Source organism: Ictalurus punctatus, chromosome 3 (genome assembly GCF_001660625.3).
Source record: "Ictalurus punctatus breed USDA103 chromosome 3, Coco_2.0, whole genome shotgun sequence".
Classification (NCBI taxonomy): Eukaryota; Metazoa; Chordata; class Actinopteri; order Siluriformes; family Ictaluridae; genus Ictalurus; species Ictalurus punctatus.
Genome location: NC_030418.2, coordinates 3,299,541 through 3,318,724, shown reverse-complemented (window position 1 = coordinate 3,318,724; position 19,184 = coordinate 3,299,541). Strand labels below are relative to the sequence as shown.

General features: G+C 43.1%; 1 protein-coding gene across 4 annotated transcripts in view; it reads right to left on the bottom strand.

The window, feature by feature from the left end:
* cdh23 (cadherin-related 23) overlaps nucleotides 1-19,184 on the bottom strand; it is a 226,763-nt gene that overhangs the window by 120,267 nt on the left and 87,312 nt on the right. For all 4 annotated transcript variants that reach the window (XM_053679435.1, XM_053679437.1, XM_053679436.1 and 1 more), the window contains 3 exons: nucleotides 15,382-15,576; nucleotides 14,338-14,466; nucleotides 11,839-11,917 (listed from right to left, as the gene is read on the bottom strand). In XM_053679435.1, coding sequence (XP_053535410.1) covers nucleotides 11,839-11,917; nucleotides 14,338-14,466; nucleotides 15,382-15,576 — 403 coding nt within the window. The remainder of the gene's footprint in view (nucleotides 1-11,838; nucleotides 11,918-14,337; nucleotides 14,467-15,381; nucleotides 15,577-19,184) is intronic.

The window sequence follows — 19,184 nt, the reverse complement described above, 5'->3', positions numbered from 1 at the left end:
CGAATAGCATCGGCTATCTCGTTACCCTGGCGCCCGTCGAGGGGTGGGATATATCTATTAGGCGGCATGTGAACGGTCAGTTCTCGAAGTTGACGTGTTGGAAGCAGGAAAAATGGGCAAGAGTAAGGATCGGAGAGACTTCGATGAGGGTCAAGTTCTGACGGCTAGACCACTGGGTCAGAACATCTCCAAAACGGCAGGTCTTGTAGGGTGGTCCCCGAGCACGCAGTGGTTAGTACCTACCAAAGTCGTCCAAGGAAGGAGAAGCGGTGAACCAGCGACAGAGTCATGGGAGCCAAAGGCTCGCTGATGAGCGTACGGAGCGAAGGCTAGCCCGTCTGGTCCGATCCCACGGAACAGCTACTGTAGCACAAATTGCTGCAAAAGTTAACGCTGGCTCTGAAAGGAGTCAGAACACACAGAGCGCCCATGCTGACCCCCTGTCCACCACCGAAAGCTCCTACAATGGACACGTGTCCATCCGAAGCGGACTCTAATTTTATGTCTTGTTTTTTTTTTTTCCCGATTATATAATTATTATATACGTCTAGAAGCACCGCCAACACTACACGCTGCATCTCATCTTACAGAATTAATGCCCAAGCAGGTAGAATCTTTTTATTATTATTTTTTAAATATGTTTCTGCTTTTTGGCAGAAATTTTTTAATTGGATATTTGAACTGATTATACCGAAACAAACGCAGTAGATCAAGGCCATTTCCGAAAGGCTTTACTCAAGAGTGACGCCGCAGTGGGTGAATTTAAAAGAGGAAAACACAGCTATGTGTGTCTGCCAGGATGTGGATTAAAAATGAAAGCTGTGTCTGTTTTTACTGATCACGATCAGAGAGAATCTGTGAGAGAGAGAGAGAGAGAGAGAGAGCGCGCGCGAGAGAGAGAGAGAGAGCGCGAGAGTCTCCGCCACACAATTTATTAGTTAGGTCATAAGGCAACTCTCTCTCCAGAACCCTCAGTACCCCGGAGAGATCATCAAAGCCATTAACTAGACCGTGATCTCTGACCAGACTGCAAAAAAAATTAAATAAATAAAAGCGTCTCCTGCATTCTTTACGACGGCTCCACGGATGATTTAGCTCATCATCAGGACCGAATCCTTGACCTGACGTGGGCAATCTGATCCGGAAAGGTTTTCATTCCAACCAAGCAGGAGCCACACCTGATTCCACCTGTTTAATCAGCTGATCTTGGCTTCCGATAGATTCAGGTGTGGCTTTTGCTTGGTTGGAACGAAAACCTGCACCCACACCACACCGGCCCTTTCCGGATCAGATCGCCCACCCCTCATCTAGATGCACGTGTTGTGTCTCGTTCTTTCCTCCTCCAAGTATTAGAAACGTTTCTGGTGTTAGAACCTGAATTTGAATAGATCACCATGCAACCCATGATGCAACGTGACCCGTATGAATCTTGTGCTGCTCTGTACATGGCGGAAAATAAGAGCGGCTTTGGGGGAAAAGAGCTAGACAAAATAACGAGATTCCATTAAAGATAAGATTTTTTTTTTTTTTAAAAAGCTGGAAGAGTTCTTTTCAGTCATCACACATGAATGCTTTCTGAGAAAGAACGGAAAAAGCGGATTTTCCAGATCACACACACGCCGCTGCCAGCAACAGTCACAGCTTACTGCCTCTAAATAGGCTGCACAAAACATGCGGCAAATGAGCCTCTGTGCGTGTGTGTGTGCGCGTGTGTGTGTGTGTATATTGATGTTCATGTGTGTGTAGGATTAGTGCAGCTATCAGTATTGAGTCCAGTTCTCCTGCAGCTAATTGAAAAGCTACAGAGTGGTTAGATAAAGATCCTGTAGAAGAACATGGAGTTAAAGCTGTTACACTTACGATTATGCCAGATGGACAAGAGGGTGTAACAATGTAATGTGTGTGTGTGTGTGTGTGTGTTCTGGCTGTTCACCTGAGGAATGGTGCGGCGTCTCTGACCAGTACAACACGAGCCCGTTTTTTGGACCCGAACACAATTTCTATAATATCCGTATGACTTTATTTATTTATTTTTAAATGGTTGTTCACGTTCAATGTCAAACCTCGTCATCTGAATTGCGATTTTTACTCTCATGAATTTCCCTTACTCGTTTACTGCGCTTTATTAGGCGCACCTCGTTACCGGACCTCGTCGGTGTACCGTTACGGCCGTGTGCATGCTGTACACAGTCGGTATTCCTGCAGGGAAACTTACACATACTCAGAGCCTGGTTACGCACGCCTTTCGGTTGATTTCAGCGGCTCCCGTCACGAATCCTGCACGTGCTCATTGTCTAAGCAGACCGAGCACTTCTCTCACACACGGACGGCGCGCTTTAAATGAATTCAGAATGTTATCCGTAAAACAGTCCAAAGCCGATACCGTGTGGGACCGACGCGTCCGTGTTCTCGGCAAACTCCACACCATGCACACGTCCTTAGCACCTGTCCAAGATCAGACATTACCTGTAGATGTCTGAATGTTTAACTCGGCGTTTCCCAACTTTTTTCCCCCAATCACGGCACCCTTTGAAAAACGTTAAAATTTTGGCACCCTACACAAACACTAATGCTAGACAGCAGCGTTAGCTACACGAGGATGAAGTGGATGGTCCGGAAGCATCTGGAGCTTCTCTTTTAAGAAATATGTCCATATACTTTTGCACTACACACGCATCATCGCGCGCTAATTATTAGGATACTACACACGCATACTGAAGTTGACGTGCTGCTGACAGGTCAGCGAGGGGAGGGGTTATTATTATTATTATTATTATTATTATTATTATTATTATTATTATTATTATTATTATAGAGGGAATTATTATTGTTTAGATATAATTTTTTAATTATTATATGTGCGTGTGTCTGTCTTATTATTGCTGTGTCTGTGTTATTATTCCAGACATCAGATATCCATCATATTCAATGTTTTATACACATTTCGGCATTTCAGAAACGTTCGAAGGATCAGACAGCACCCCCGGTTGGGAAACACTGGTTTAACTCGACATTGGACTACAGACCTTAGAACTCGAGCGTGTGTCCCCCCCGTATGCACTCTACATGTTAAGCATCTTCTATCCTTAAATCAATCCGTGTCGGTTTCACCGGTTGTCACGGCGCCAGTTACTCTCTCAACTCGTGCCTGAAACCGATGTGTACAAAAACCACAGTGTTGCTGCAGCACTGTACAAAGAGGTGGACTACATTAAGTAACTGGTCACCGGCAAAAGTGCACTTGTACGTCTGATGAAAGCGACGATTTTGGGTTTAAGTGCCACTAAGTGCCCTAGCTGTTCACTTCTGTAATCATCCTGTAAGCACGGGCGCCTGCGGTTGATCTCCCAAAGGTTGGAAGCAAATTCATTAAAATAATAGTTATTAGCCATTACTGGGTAAGATGTCTAGTATTGCTGCGTTTTTTTTTCCATGTGTAATACTCAAATGACTCAGCGGGGTTGTTTAAAATGTCACTCAAATAGCTTCTTCCCGTGAAAGTAGGTGGCTCATGCTTTCTCATTCTGTGCCATGTTAACTGCAATCCCTACAGTCCAGAAAGGCAGCGTTGTCTTAAACTTGAAACGTCCTCATGACTCCATTCTTTTAAGCTAACTAGACCAGAGCAGGAAGATCACATACATGAAGCCCCCCCCCGACAAGGCTGGGGATTTGAACTCAGAACCACATGGTCACTATCGCAGGACTCTGTCTGCTGAAATTCCACTTACTATGCAAATGGGTTCATAATCTCAAAATTCTCCTCTTATCTCCTTCTGGAGGCCGGGCTGATTTCACTAGGCTTTAACGTTAGCCCTTAAGGCCGCGGTAGCCGGAAGGGTTAGCAGGTTATATCTGGGAGAGTTTCTTTCTTCTTTCTCTTCCCTCCCCCCGCCCCCCATTCTCCTGTGACACTTCATCATGTATTCATCAGACACGAGTGCACTTTGAAGACCCTTTCGAGACTGCCAAGAGGATGGACACACAATTCACACATCTCTTATGCCTTTCTCTTTCTGTTGGAACGCGCGCACACACACGCGCTCAGCACGGCTTGTGGTTTTAAGAAGCTCAGAGGGTCACAGCTGTGACATTGTGCCAGCTGTATCATACATACTCATACAATTTACTCTCTCTCTCTCTCTCTCTCTCTCTCTCTCTCTCTCTCTCTCTGTTTCATTTCTTTTACAAAGCTTTATTGGCACTCACTACACCCTTATACCTACATTTTTTTCCCTCCGGCAAATACTTTAATCCAAAGTGATTTACGAGTGAACGTGAATCCAAACGAAGCTCCTAAAGCGCTTAAAGACGATTAGACTCAAGTGCCAAAAGCCTGAGTTTGGACTTGAGCTGCATGTTAGCACAATAGCTAAAAAATGTTCATCATGATTATTGTTATGAATGATGATGAATTTTGCTTGAAATGTAGCGAGATTTATGAACATGATTTAACGTAACGTGGCCGGAGTTACATGTGGATGGATTTACGAGGATTTGAAACAAAACCTCGAACCCTAACTTTAAACCCCGTTTCTTTTCGAACAACGACTGTATGTATGTAACTGTATGAAAGTGTTGTGAACTTGCAGGTATGAGGCCACAATACAATATCTAATGTTAGCCAGCTAGTTAAAGTTTAACTAAGCTCACCAAAACCATAGTTGATAGTGTTTAATTTATTAAGAAAGGGAAAAAATGTGGCCTCTTAGTGAAGGAGGTGTGGCCTCTGTGTCTGTTAGTGAAGGTGTGGCCTCTGTGTCTGTTCGTCTTAGTGAAGGTGTGGCCTCTGTGTCTGTGAGTCTTAGTGAAGGTGTGGCCTCTGTGTCTGTGAGTCTTAGTGAAGGTGTGGCCTCTGTGTGTGTGTGTTAGTGAAGGAGGTGTGGCCTCTGCGTCTGTTAGTCTTAGTGAAGGTGTGGCATCTGTGTTATTCTAATGAAGGAGGTGTGGCATCTGTGTTATTCTAATGAAGGAGGTGTGGCCTCTGTTAGGCTTAGTGAAGGTGTGGCATCTTTGTTATTCTAATGAAGGAGGTGTGGCCTCTGTGTCTTAGTCTCAGTGAAGGAGGTGTGGCTTCTGTGTTAGTCTCATTGAAAGAGGTGTGGCATCTGTTTTTATTAGTCTTAGTGAAGGAGGTGTGGCCTCTGCATCTGTTAGTCTTAGTGAAGGTGTGGCTTCTGTGTTAGTCTTAGTGAAGGAGGTGTGGCTTCTGTGTCTTCTATTCTAATGGCGTGGCCTCTGTCTGTTAGCCTCTGTCTCCTCCTAACGAAGGAGGTGTGGCCTCTGTGGCGGTTAGGGTGCTTTCAGGTGATCAGCGTTTTGCACTGCTAAGGTAGTATAAATGATATAATGATATAAATGATGAGCGTTTATAACGCTTGGTTGAGTTGGTGCATTTGAAAACATACATCATTCATAAGGCCAATCAATTCGGAATGTGTCTAAATCCAGCACGTATCTAAAGCAACACTGTTCTTTCAACAGGGAAATGATGGCTTTGGGGTTTATTTTATTTATATATATTATTTATAAGTATTTATCTAATAATATATAGTGATAAGAATAAAGAATTACATGGGAATGCAACTATAGAGGATATTATGTATTAAAATAAATAAATAAAAAAAGCCATCATGTCAGTACATAACATTTTCTTATTTAAAATTTTAATATATTAGACCCAGTTCTGAGGCATGTTTAGCTTTCCCAACTTCCTTTCCAAGTATTGAATTTTTCAGAAATGAGAATCCATTACTATTGTTTCTCAAAGCCTATTGATCTATATTTTGGCCAACAGAGGAGAAAATGAGTTTCATTTTCTTTGCAGAATTGACTACAGTGCATACTCCAGCAAGTTTCATTCTCTCTCTCTCTCTCTCTCTCTCTCTCTGTCTCTCTCCAGATAAAATTACGATCAGTTTTTCTCCATTTTATGAATAACTGGTAAAACTTTCTATGTTATCCTATGATTATGATTCCAAATGACTCATTAAGTGTCTGAAATTCTCAGGCTTGGTAAGCATTTCAAGACAAAAAGAATGGCTTGTATAGCTCTATAGTCATGACATTAGCCTGTCCTCAATCCCATAACGTCCCGAGTCAACCCGATCTCATGAAAAAGTCATTCCGCTTCATTAAATTTAATTCCATTTGCCTGTTCTTGGCGATTATTTGAGTTCGACACTTGGCATCACCTGGTGTTTGAGATATATTCCAAATTCCTGTCTTGCTTTAAGGCAATGGAGCAAGAGTCCAGGCCGGGAGGACTGGAGTCCAGCACAGTTTAATGCTCTCTCCACTCAATGACACCCGATTCAACTCGGTAGGTAAATACCAGGTTTAGTTGATGTGAGAAAATCACCAGACTGTGCTGCAGCTCTCCAGGACTGGAGTCTAGCCTCTGTTTCACGAACACTTCAACACTCGGAGAGAATTTTCCACATGGAATGCTGCAAAGCCATCTCGTAATGCTCTGAAGCAGACAGAGAGCGGCGGGGGGTGGGTGGGCGCACCTCTGGAATCGAGCGCAATGGTACTCGACGCTCGAAACCCTTTCATAGAGAGAAACGCGAGGAATTGTATTTACCATGTAGTAGGAGGATTCGATCCGATCGGAACCACGCGGAGTACGCGATTACCGAGGTGATTATACGCCAGACGGCTTATCAACAACCTCTTAGCTGCACTCGGTGAGGAAAAGCATGAGTGAGAAAGAAAGCACGGGTGCCGGATATGCTAATCTCCACTCTCTAGCTCATTAACACACTTCACCCTGGCAATTAAAAACGCATTTATCTTAATTACTCAACTAATAATACGAGTCCCTGAGGACATGCACTCTCACAGAGGACACCCAGGAACAAACAGACACGTGTGCGCGCGCACACGCACACGCTAGATGTTTCAGAGGAAAAAAAGGTGAACGAAGGGCACTGACATAAAATTACATTAGGATCCACATCCTATGATTATCATTAGAGCATCTGTCTGTATGAATGTGTGTGTGTGTGTGTGTGTGAGTGAGAGAGAGAGAGAGAGAGAGAGAGAAGTGAAACTTACTATTGGACAACAATATAATAATCTTAGATAATAAGCTCTAAAGTATGAATTATTTATATATTTTACTCACACTCAAGGTCACAAAATATATTCAAAGTGCACAGAAGGAAAAAGAAAAAAAAAAAACCCCAACAATGCTAAAAGCAACATCAAAAACACAAAAGGGACAGTTGAGTCTGCCGAAAGTGGGACTACACCCAAACAGGCTGCTCTTTTGGTAATGTGTTTCTGTCAAAAGAAACACTTTTTTTACCCAACTGATTTATTTATTTTGCTTTTTTTTAAGGCTTTGGAGCAGACTGGAAATTTGACACAGGCGGGGGGGAAGAAAAAAAACAACAACGAAAAACAGTGAGTTTTCAGCATAAGCGTAAAGGTTTTAAGTGAACTTAACTGCCCTGATCTCCTAGCGATGAGGTAAACACTCATTTTTAGTATTTCTTCTGCTCATGGGTACTGATGATTTTACAAAGGTTTCAGATCAGGTCTCATATAGACCTCCAATGATTCACACTGATCCTCAGATGACGAGAATCAGAACAGAACCGGCATGAGAGTAAAAAGCGCCCACCCCCACCAGGCGTGAGGGTAAACCCCCGCCCACTCCCACCGGCGCGAGGGTAAACCCCCGCCCACTCCCACCAGGCGTGAGGGTAAACCCCCGCCCACTCCCACCGGCGCGAGGGTAAACCCCCGCCCACTCCCACTGGAATGGGGGTAAACGCCCGCCCACTCCCACCGGCGCGAGGGTAAACCCCCGCCCACTCCCACCGGCGCGAGGGTAAACCCCCGCCCACTCCCACCGGCGCGAGGGTAAACACCCGCCCACTCCCACTGGAATGGGGGTAAACACCCGCCCACTCCCACCGGCGTGAGGGTAAACACCCGCCCACTCCCACCGGCGTGAGGGTAAACACCCGCCCACTCCCACCGGCGTGAGGGTAAACACCCGCCCACTCCCACCGGCGTGAGGGTAAACACCCGCCCACTCCCACCGGCGTGAGGGTAAACACCCGCCCACTCCCACCGGCGTGAGGGTAAACACCCGCCCACTCCCACCGGCGTGAGGGTAAACACCCGCCCACTCCCACCGGCGCGAGGGTAAACACCCGCCCACTCCTATGATTATTTGGTTGGATCCTGATGCACACCTATACCTGACCGCTCTAATCTATACCCCCCCCGGTCTTCCCTTTCTCTCTCTTTATCCCTGTTTTCTCTCGATCCGTCATGTTAGGAGTGAGCAGTAATGGGAAAGCTGCTAGAAAATATTCCTACCTACATCCAGAGAAAGCTACATTTCTCTCTCTCTCTCTATGTTTGTATCTTACAAACATATCACTTATAAAACAAAGCTCACGCCCTTGTCTCCCTCTCTCTATGCCCTGCCTCACTGCTCCTTTTCCACTTCTTTTTCTAATCTGCGTCACGTCCACAGCAGAGAAAGGGTGCCGTTTGGAAGATGCTTTTAGCATCCGTGCTTTTTGTGTTTGCTTTCAATTTATTTTGTAAAATTACCTCGGATATCATGGCCTTCGATGTGCAAAAAAACACCACCACCACCGAATCTACAGCTTATCCAAGATAATGCTTCATGCAGGTCCCCCGGCACAAATGAGTCAGGACCTGGTCTTTCATTTAGAATCAAAGCCCCCCCCCCATATGAAAAGCTATGATTCTCAATAGTTTCTTCATCTAAGGCTACATCGACGTACAGTATTTCTGGCCCAGAAATGAGCTCCACCCCCAGCTGGAACAGCTCACACGGGGCAGACAGTTTAAAATAAATGATGGAGACGATTGGAAAAGGGAATGTTAAAGCTTGCCAGCTTACTTCATTGTAGTATGCGGAAGGCTATTAAAAAAAAATTAATAAATAATAGTAAAAAAATTTGACAAACAGCACCTTTAAATTTTACGGCCTGGAGACTCCAGTTTTCACCCTGTTGGCAAGGACTGCAAGTTTAAATCCTTCCCATATCACAATGTCTCAGAGAGAGTAAATGAAATTTATGAATGAACGGTGTTCTCACACACACACACACACACACACTCATTAATGCCTTCTGCGAGTCAGAAGTGACCCTAGTGTCTTACATTATGTTTAAAATAGCTCAACCTCATGAATCCAGTCTAATTCTCACTTCCATGTGTTCATGCTAGCTTATACTGGCTGGTTTTCTTCGACAACAGACTCGGTTCTGGATGCTGAATATCAACCAGAGTGAGTTTGAAATGCACCAGTGCCTCATGTCCTTGAACATGGACATTCGCAGCCACACCGCACGTATCAAATCCCTCATTCTGACCTGCAGTTTGTCTGAAGAATAAATGCAGACTAGACAGAGTGAAGGATGGAGCGCATTCGGTATGAACTGATTGATAGGAGTAATGAGGAACGATGGGTGGAATGGCAGCACTTTCCTGCCGCATTAAATCACTTGGACCAGACTGAAAGAACAAACACGATTCTTAACTCGCTGGCTTAACCTCCCTAACACAGCATGCATCATATTAAAAGAAGTGGTTCGTGAGCTTTAAAGCTCCTTAGAGCCGGCAAGGTGAACTGTAATGAACACTCTGACAAGCCTCGACCTCGCTTCCATCAAACGATCGGCTAGGGTTCGGCTTTGGGGGGGGGGGGGGGTCGGAACGAGCTCCTTTCCAGGCTGAAGACAAAATCTAAGAAGTCCGAAATGAAGACACGGGACACGTGTGCAACGTTAAATGTGAACCGATAAATGTTTAATAAATAAAAAACGCTGGAAACTCGCCGTGGTATTCGAGGACTACGTGAGGCACAAACATCTGTAGCATCAGATCCGTTTGCTGTAAAATCCGCTGTAAAGATGCATTCCGAATCATGTGTCATGGCCCATCAAAAGGCTTCACATGCCGCAATGTCGGCCTTTTCATCTAGATGACGGTGTGAAATGTAAAGGTGGTTAAGCAGCACTCATATCTCGACTACAAAAAAAAAAAAAGGGGGGGGGGGGGGGAGAGGGAGAGAGAGAGAATGCATTTCATTCCGTGTCCGCTGTTGCTGACAAGTTGGCAGGTATTTGTGGCGAGGATTTCAAGCTGTTTAGACAGCGCCCCACCCCCAAAACTGCCATTACTAGGAATCAAACAAAAAATGTCAAAAGGCACCTTAAATGTGATAATCATCCTAATTACATGCCATTCCTTTCGATTTTGGATGTGACGTGAACAACGCGGTGTCCGTTTAAGTTCGCGCGCAAGCCGGATAATTAAAAAAAATACAAATTTTTTTTTTTTTTAAAAGTCAAACCGAGACGCGACGTACACGATGGGAGGAAATTTAATCATCGTGACCTAACCAGAAAGTTTTCTACAATCACGTTAGCCTGGTCGGGTTTGTTCTTTTACTACAGGTTTTCTTAAACTCGCCAAATGATTTAGATTCATTTCCTGTTACTAAAAATAGGATGTCCTAAACCATAACTTTGATTAATGCAGAGCTTCATCACTCAGGCATTTTTATTAGAACAAGACTGTTCAGGACTAAACCGTATTCATCTTTCGACTGGAGTTAAATAAATAAATAAATAAATAAATAAATATACAAATACTTCATGTAGTGCAGATGGAAATGTGGACAACAACAACAACAAAGAAATTCAACTGTGACTGAGGTAACTTTGGAAGTAGTGTATGGAATTGATTGGGGGAGGGGGGGAGGGGGGTATTCAAGTCTAATGTGACTGGATCGTGAAATATGATCGATAATTGATATCCTGCAGTAAGCAAAGTGGGAATAAAAGTGACTTTAACGCAGTGTAATGGTGTAATATGTTCTACACTGAAGGCCCGTTCTCCGGCTCCGGTCATTCCCAAAGGACAAGGTGCAGATTCGGACTGGGCTAGACGCAGCAGGGATAACGTTAATGGAAGACGGCTCGAAGCCAAATGGTTTACCAAACCAGCCAAAAATGATCTTAAATCAAAAGCTTGTTTTGGAGCTAATGAAATGATTTTGCTCAAAGCCATTATCACAGCATTAGCAAGGAAACATCATAATATCAGCAAATCAGGCAATCAAAACAGTCTGGCTAAGTGACTCCGGTGCAGTGAAAGTTCTGTACCCACATTCTCGATAATGACCGAGTCTTTTCTGCTTTGATGAGCGTAATGCAATGAATCTACACCAGTCTTGATTGACCAATGAGAGCCATGGTGGGTTGTTTTTTTTTTTTTTGGTATTTGTCACATCAAACTGGAAACCACGCTTCTGATACCCATGCTACTGTACGAAGACTCCGTCACGGAAATCGTTTACACGGACAGCGATAATCTAATTATGGACCTTATTCTGAATAAGACAATATTCTAATTAAGATGTTTACATGAGCTACGTTTAGAATACTCCTTTCATATTCAGGTTTTACATGTTATAGAACGTAGATCGATTAACGGCGCAGGTCGTTACGTCCCCGCGCCACGCCCTATGACGTTCCCTCCAGAATTTCACGTATCGACAGACAGTTCGTCTTCGTCATGGTACCGTTTACAGTTCTGTGTGTTTTTTATTTTACGAAAGCTTCGAGTGCAGTTAATTATTCGTCACGCCACGCGTGCAAATAGTCGACTGCTTGAAGCCGCGGGCTGCGTCCCAAACCGCGTACTTACCTACCGTATAGCAGCCGAGATTCATGTATTTCACCTACTATATACTGTTAATCAGGGTATTGTCTTAATCGGTTGTTGTCCATGTAAACGTACTGATAGTCTGACGGAAGAAGCAAGGATCTCACTGACCTGATGAAATGGTGTATCCAATGCCTCGAGGTTTGCCCAGATCCTGATCGATCGCTCGGATCTTGCGCACCTCAAAGCCCTGCAGACACACGGAAGAGACGGCGAGTAAGTACACACACACACACAATCAGTACTACTACAGCACAACTCAATGCACTGAAAACATCTCTGAAACAAAAAGCAAATAAAAAGTCTGTGAGATGGTTTTCAGAAGAAACTTATTTTTTTTCTTACATGGCTACCCAAAAAAAAAAAAAAAAAAAAAAAAAAAAAAAAGGCGCTCTCATTCCTCAAGAAGTTAAAACTCGACATAAAAAAAAAAAGACAAAATCTTATAAATCACCGGGTTTGATTATGGTCCAGGACGACTCCTGGAGAGAATTTCAGAGAGCGGGAAAGATAAATAAATAAAAAAAGTATAAAGAACATTATATAATCCCAATGATTCCAGCGCACAAACGCGTCCTCTACGTTTGCCGTCTTGAAGGGGTTTCTCCGCTAGCCTGTGCGTTACTGTAGATAAACACTGCAGACATTTCACAATCCTTCCTTCATCCACGGGAACCATTTCATTCGTATAATTGCAGTAGATCAGGGGAACATGTATACCAGTCCATCACAGGGTACCACACACACACACACAGTACTTTAAACACGATGACCTCAGTTCTCAAGTACTCTGCAAAATGCTTGAATACAAGCGGAACACACACTCGCATCTATCCACGCGATCAAATTCCACTGATTTAACACAATCCCGTGGGGCGTTATTATAAACCCGTTCATTCAGCAAGAAAACAAACACCAGAACAGAGCGACGTAAAGAAAGTAGAGATTCTACTATTCTATTTATCAATAGCAACATTAACTCAGAGCCTGAATTTGCCTACAACACACACACACACACACACACACACACACACACAGGCCCTGTAGAGCACGATTCTCAATTTTTTCCCCCCCATCACTCCCTGATTATTCTGGACTATTAGTTGCTGCTCACTTTATGATCTCCACAAAGATTATAATAACTGCCAAACTTCTTAAAAGCCTAAATTCCTGCTTAAAAATCCACTGATTGTGTGTGTGTGTGTGTGTGTGTGTGTGTGTGTGTGTGTGTGTGTGAGACAGAGAGAGAGAGAAGATTGAACCATTTAAGAAGTCTATCATGCATCATAAGTACTAAAGAACAGACTGGGCCAATTACAATTCAATTTACCTTGCTGAGAGAGAGAGAGAGAGAGAGAGAGAGAGAGAGAGAGAGAGAGAGAGAGAGAGAGAGAGAGAGAAGGGGGGGGGTAGAAAAAGAGAGAAAAGGAGTATATGCGAGAGAAAAAGTCTCAGGAAAAGGGAACTGATGCTGAAATTATTTGAGAGCCTTTCCTCTGCTGTCCACATGTACAGTGCTCACTCAGCCAAATACTCATCTTCACAATAGTCTCTCGCGCTCTCTCGCTCTATGGAGTATGACAGCCAAATGGTGTTTGACACTAAAAGGCCTGAAATGTCATCTTAAAGACACTAAAACACAAAACAGTTTAGATACTACACCAATATGTGATGTGTGTTTGTGTGTGTGTTTAAATTTTGTTTTTCTTCTAAAAAATGCTAAAACAATACATTACATCTAACTGGGAGGAACATCGCCATGCAGCAAGACGACGACCCAAAGCTGGGTGGTCTGCAACCAAGGGCGCCTTTACATCTACACACTGAGATGTAACCATCAGGAAACGACAGCTTTCTGATCCATCGGCTCACGTTCATCGTTTCATCTCAAACCCAAATGTATTCAGGTTACAGCAAAAGCGAAGGGATTTTCCTTGCCGTTCCAGTACTACCAGAACGGACTGTAGATATTTTGTGAAAAGGAGGCGACGCTGCACGGCAAAACGTTTACGATGACTTGGTGATTCAGGCCCGTGTTCATTCCCTCCCTTCTGTATTAATGAGCTTAACTAGCTAGCCATACAGTTTCTGGGCAGCACGCTGGAGCTTGTACTTGCCTGGTGGGCTAGATAACGTATTTATGATTGTCCATCCCTGACACATCCGCTTGTTACCATTTGAATAGAATATACAGCAGCACGAGCAAATAAAAAAAAAAATAAAATAAAAAAAAAGAGAGAGAAAGAAAAATGTGTGCAAACATTTGTTTTTTCGTCTCCGGTAACTGTTAAAAACTGCCTTTCTTTTAATGGGAGTGAATTCAGGCTTTAGGGGACTAGAGCTTAAAAGGCAGAGAGGATTTGGCAACCCATATCACACATTTGTCATAGTAGATTTTCCTCAGTCAGAGAGCCAAGAATCAGCACGCATGGAAACCTCTCTCTCTCTCTCTCTCTCTCTCTCTCTCTCTGTGTGACCTTGATTGGAGGAATCAGCCAGTTACCAACTCTCACTTCTGTCACATACTTTTACTATTCACGCAAATAGAAATTCTGAGACTTCGCTAAAGAAAGAGAAGACGAGAATGCATGTGTGTGTGTGCGCACTGACCAGCGGGGCTTCCTCCTCTACATTGGTGTTGTAGGGCAGGTTGGTGAAAATGGGGTCCATGTCCTGAATGTCAGAGAGCGTGATGGCCATGTTAGACAGACTGGAGAGAGGACGAAGCTTGTCCTGGTCCTGCAACAGACAGAACAACAAGCACACATCCATTTGTGTTCCTGTGCTATGAAAGACAAAATGAGCACGAGGATCCTAATCCTCGGGGGGGTTGGGGTCCTCATAAAATTGTATACATGTAAACAAGATACTCGTCCACAGTGACGAGGGGTGGAGGCGATTTCTGGGCCAGAAAAATGGAAATAATTCAATTCATTGAAGTGAATTGTATCGCATCGCGCTTTTAACGATGGAGATTGTCCAAAAGCAGCTTCATCGCTAACGAGCGAGGCAGGGGCGACGGCGGCGAGGAAAAACTTCCCGAGACGAAACGAGGACGAAACCTTGAGAGGAACCGGACTCGAAAGGAAACCCATCCTCGTCTGGGTGACGACGGATAGCGCGACTATAAATAAATCCCTGGAAATAGAGACCTGGAACAAAGTAACTTTCAATCCATCATCTACAAAATGCCAACGTTAGCAATTACAATATTAAACTAATCCCAAATTTAACAATTTGCTCTAGAAACTTTTTTTTTTTTTTTTTTTTTTTTTTTAAAACATTACAACCTGCACATTCTAACTATACATTTTAGTACATCTGAAAAGGTCCCTCAAATGGTATTTTGATTGGCCTAGAAATTAACTATTAGCTATTAACTACTATATTCATACCTAGGCATATAATTGTACCTACCTAGCCAATTATATAGGAAGAGTGTGTGTGTGTGTGTGTGCAAGCCTGACCGTTTGCTGTGACGATCCACATGATGATCATTTTTAATCTTCAATATCACCCCTGTTCATTTCATGACTCTTTCTTATTCAACTTTTCGCATTGTTGCAATGTGTGCGCTAATGTGAGGAAGTAACATTTTACTTTTGCTTGGGTAGACCAATAAAACAGTGTGTGTGTGTAGGTTTGTGTCTATACCGTAGCATTGACAGTGAGCTGGTAGGCACTCGTGATTTCATAATCCAGACGTCTCGACACGGTGACGATTCCTCGGGCGCCGTCAATGGAGAAGAAGGGAGATGGAGGTTGGAAAGAGAAAAGCACACTTCCCCCAGTGCCTTGGTCCGGGTCTGTAGCGTTGACCATGAAGATTGATGTTCCCACTGGAGTGTCCTATAATAAATATATATATATATATATATATATATATATATATATATATATATATATATATATATATATATACATACACACACATACACACACATACACATACATACATACATACACACACACATACAAAGAAAACACACATCACAAACCATTTAAATTATAATCCACAGGCTATATTTCAAATACTTGTTGCATAACATTGAACAGAAAACAGACAGCTGCAGACTTTATCACACTACACACTCGCGAAAAAAGAAAAAAAAAAAGTTAGGAACTTTTGTTTACTGGAACTGTGAGTATCCGTCCTTTGAGAAGTGAGGATTAGGAAAGATTCAAATAAACGATAACGGCAAGAACATAAAAGAGCATGAAGCAAAAGATAGAAGAGATGAAAAGAAAAGAGGATTAGAAAAAGAATCAAAAGATATGGGATGTGGCTTAGGCTCTAACCATAAAACACCAAGCCGACTGAACTCGCTGAAGCACGAAAGCAGGACACAGCGCTCGATAGTCACGGCTTTGCTACCAGGAAACGTGATTCAGACGGGACCTCCAGGTGTCAAGAGCAGAGAGAGAACACCTTGACGGTTCTCTCGTCTCGTTATCTCATTAACGCCGACGTTCGGCCCAAGTCCGGGTCAGCTGGGTAAAATATATTTATTAGGCTTTCTTAGTGCTGCCAAAGTATATTTTTAGCAGAGAAATTCAATTTTTCCACCAATACTGGAAAGGTTCTGTCCTTACCTGTAACATTTGAAACTAACATATATACCCATTTTATATATACACATATATACACACACAGAGTATATAAATATTACATTCAACTTCCACGAACACATTCGGAAGAAGTGAGCCACACAACAGCCATTAAGAAAGAAAAAAAATTAAAGAAAAAAATTATTTCCTTTTATGAAATACATTGAAGTTCCATAAGCTCTCTGACATAGATATCATTTTCCCACACAGATGCAACGGGAAGCCGTATTCTCTTGAGAACTAGCCCCATCGCTTGGATGCAAGAATAACGAACGTCAATATTATAGGCTGAGATAGCATAAAATATTCCTGTACCACCAATAATGGCGATGAATAGACTAAGTCGAGGGGTTAGTTGAAACAAGGTTTCAAGAAGAGCCATGAGAAGGAAAAAGTGTCCCATGGGATAAAGCGGAGCATTAAAAAAAAAAAAAAAAAAAAAAAAATTTTTTTAAAAACACATCAAACACTGTAATACAGCAGAGACAAAACGTCTACATCCATATTCCGGGGAACAAGAGGAAGTGAGTGAGGGCACATCTAATAGCTATTAAGAAGTGCAAATACAACTGGGACTCCCTGGACTCTTTCAACTGGAGACTTGGTGTGTAATGTGAGCGAGATTATTCCTCTAAGCACTTTGAAAGACAGGCAGGCAGAGAGAGGGAGAGACCGTGTAGAGGTAAAGATCTCGGTCTGAATTAAGGATGACGGATTTGTGAGCTTCGCCATCCGAAAGCCTCACGGGGGAACGGTTGGCAAAAACACCGAGGGTCGGCGGGGTCAGAAAAGACAGGCGATCCAATCCACTGACTCCGATCGTGCAGCACTGGAGCCTGGCACAGGCTGGGAGATGATGCGGTTGGAGGTTAGAAGGTTAGACAAGGAGGGGTGAGACATCCATCTTTGTGGCAAGTGGCCCTCAGAACATCACGGGGCTTTATTATAGACAGCGACGGCAGACCTGCTGACCCACTGCTCTGTGCTCGAACTCGTTTATAGCTTGGACGCTGCCCAGTGTACTCGCTTCATAATTAAACTCATCTCCACTTTTTTTTTTAAACCACTGACTCATTCACATCATTAAGAGAGAGAGAGAGAGAGCGCTTGAGGGGTTATGTGCAGATACGAGCTTAATACGAGTGGGAGACCGGTGCCAAATCTTTTTCCTGATATTATGAAGCTGTTGGCGAATTCCAAAGTAAAGATAGTACTCAGAGTACGTGTGCAGGGGTGGACAAATTCACTAGTCCAGGCGACAAGACGACAAGATGATGATGTGTCTGGCCTACTCGTTTTTTATTCTTAGTCACACAGTGAACAAGTAGGTTAATTATCTTTTTATTATTATTATTATTATTATTATTATTTCTTCTCTTATTAATCGAAGAAAAAAAAAGCCACCTGAACAGCACACATGCTATAGACTCTATTAGCATACAGTATGGTTCAGCCCCACAGAAAGAGCATGTGGTATACAGTATACAAAGTTCTGAACGCGATCGCCATAGACAGCACATATTCTATACGGAATCAGTCTAGTAAAGTACTGAATCGGATAGTTCAGAACATATCGTGTAGGAAAGCATTCAGCACCATGGACGGAACGTATTCTATAGTAAAAGTACTGAACAGAATAGTTCAGAACCATGGACGGCACACACGGTAGAGAGTATCCTGTAGTATAGTAGCATACGATGTGGTTCAGGACCATGGAAAGGGCATTTGCTACACAGTATATTACAGCATAAGGTACTTGCTGAAAATCACCATAGACAGAACATATTCCATACAGAGTAGTGGAGAACTGAAGTACTGAATTGGATAGAACATATAATAAAATGCTGAATTGGATGATTCAGGACCATGGATATCACACACATACTATAGAGTATAGTACAGCAACGTACAACGTAGCGCCTGAATAAGACAATTCAGCAATGATGTTTGTTTTTTTTTTCAGAATATTACAGTAACATACTAAAAACAAACAAACAAACAAAAAAAAACAGTTTAGCCCTACACTTCACTTCAGTAGTAATTTCAGCACTAACGCCGAGTCTGTATTAAAAGTACAACAGCTGTCCTATTATATAATTATATAATATGTCGGGTCAGTGGTATGCATGGTGCTGAACTATCCAATTCAGTACTTTATGATAAGCCCATATTTTTTAAAATAAACGTAAACATAAATGCCTCATGCCAAGGTATGCTTAAAAACGTGTTATACGTTTTATTTGGTACTGCTGCTAGCTCTTAGTATTGTAAAGCAGTTTTGTTGTTGTTGTTACTAGCATTATATCAGTGTTCAGGTTTTGTTTGTTTTATTTTTTTGTTTGTTTCTTATTCGATCTCAACAGTAGACCCTACTGACCAAGGCTTCCAGTGATCATCAAATAGGTGTTAATCCACTCCGCATTTTAAAAACACTGGCATGTTAACTGCGATAGCGTCACTCGCGTACCGAGTCTACGTCTGTATTAGGGACGTTGTGGGCGCGTGTGAATACTTTCTGCTCGCGTTCTGGCACGACCTCATGAGGCGAGGTTGATTACAATTACGAGGCTCTGTTTTTTGCCGCGGGGACAGACGAGTAAAGGAGGAGGCGTGTAGAGAAGGTTAGGGCTAAGCAGGGTTTTAACTATAGCTACGAGCTAGGGCTAACGGGTTAACAGGGCCTTTGTGTGGATGATGAGTGCGACTTAGCATAATGCTACAAAAACCGAAGCGGAGCTGAATGGTGACTGGGGCGCAATTTGCAGGCGACGGTGCTCTTTGCTAAAGGCCCGGCACCATAGAGGCAAGGGTCGATCTGTCCAGCTGCTCCGAACAATGCGACATTGATT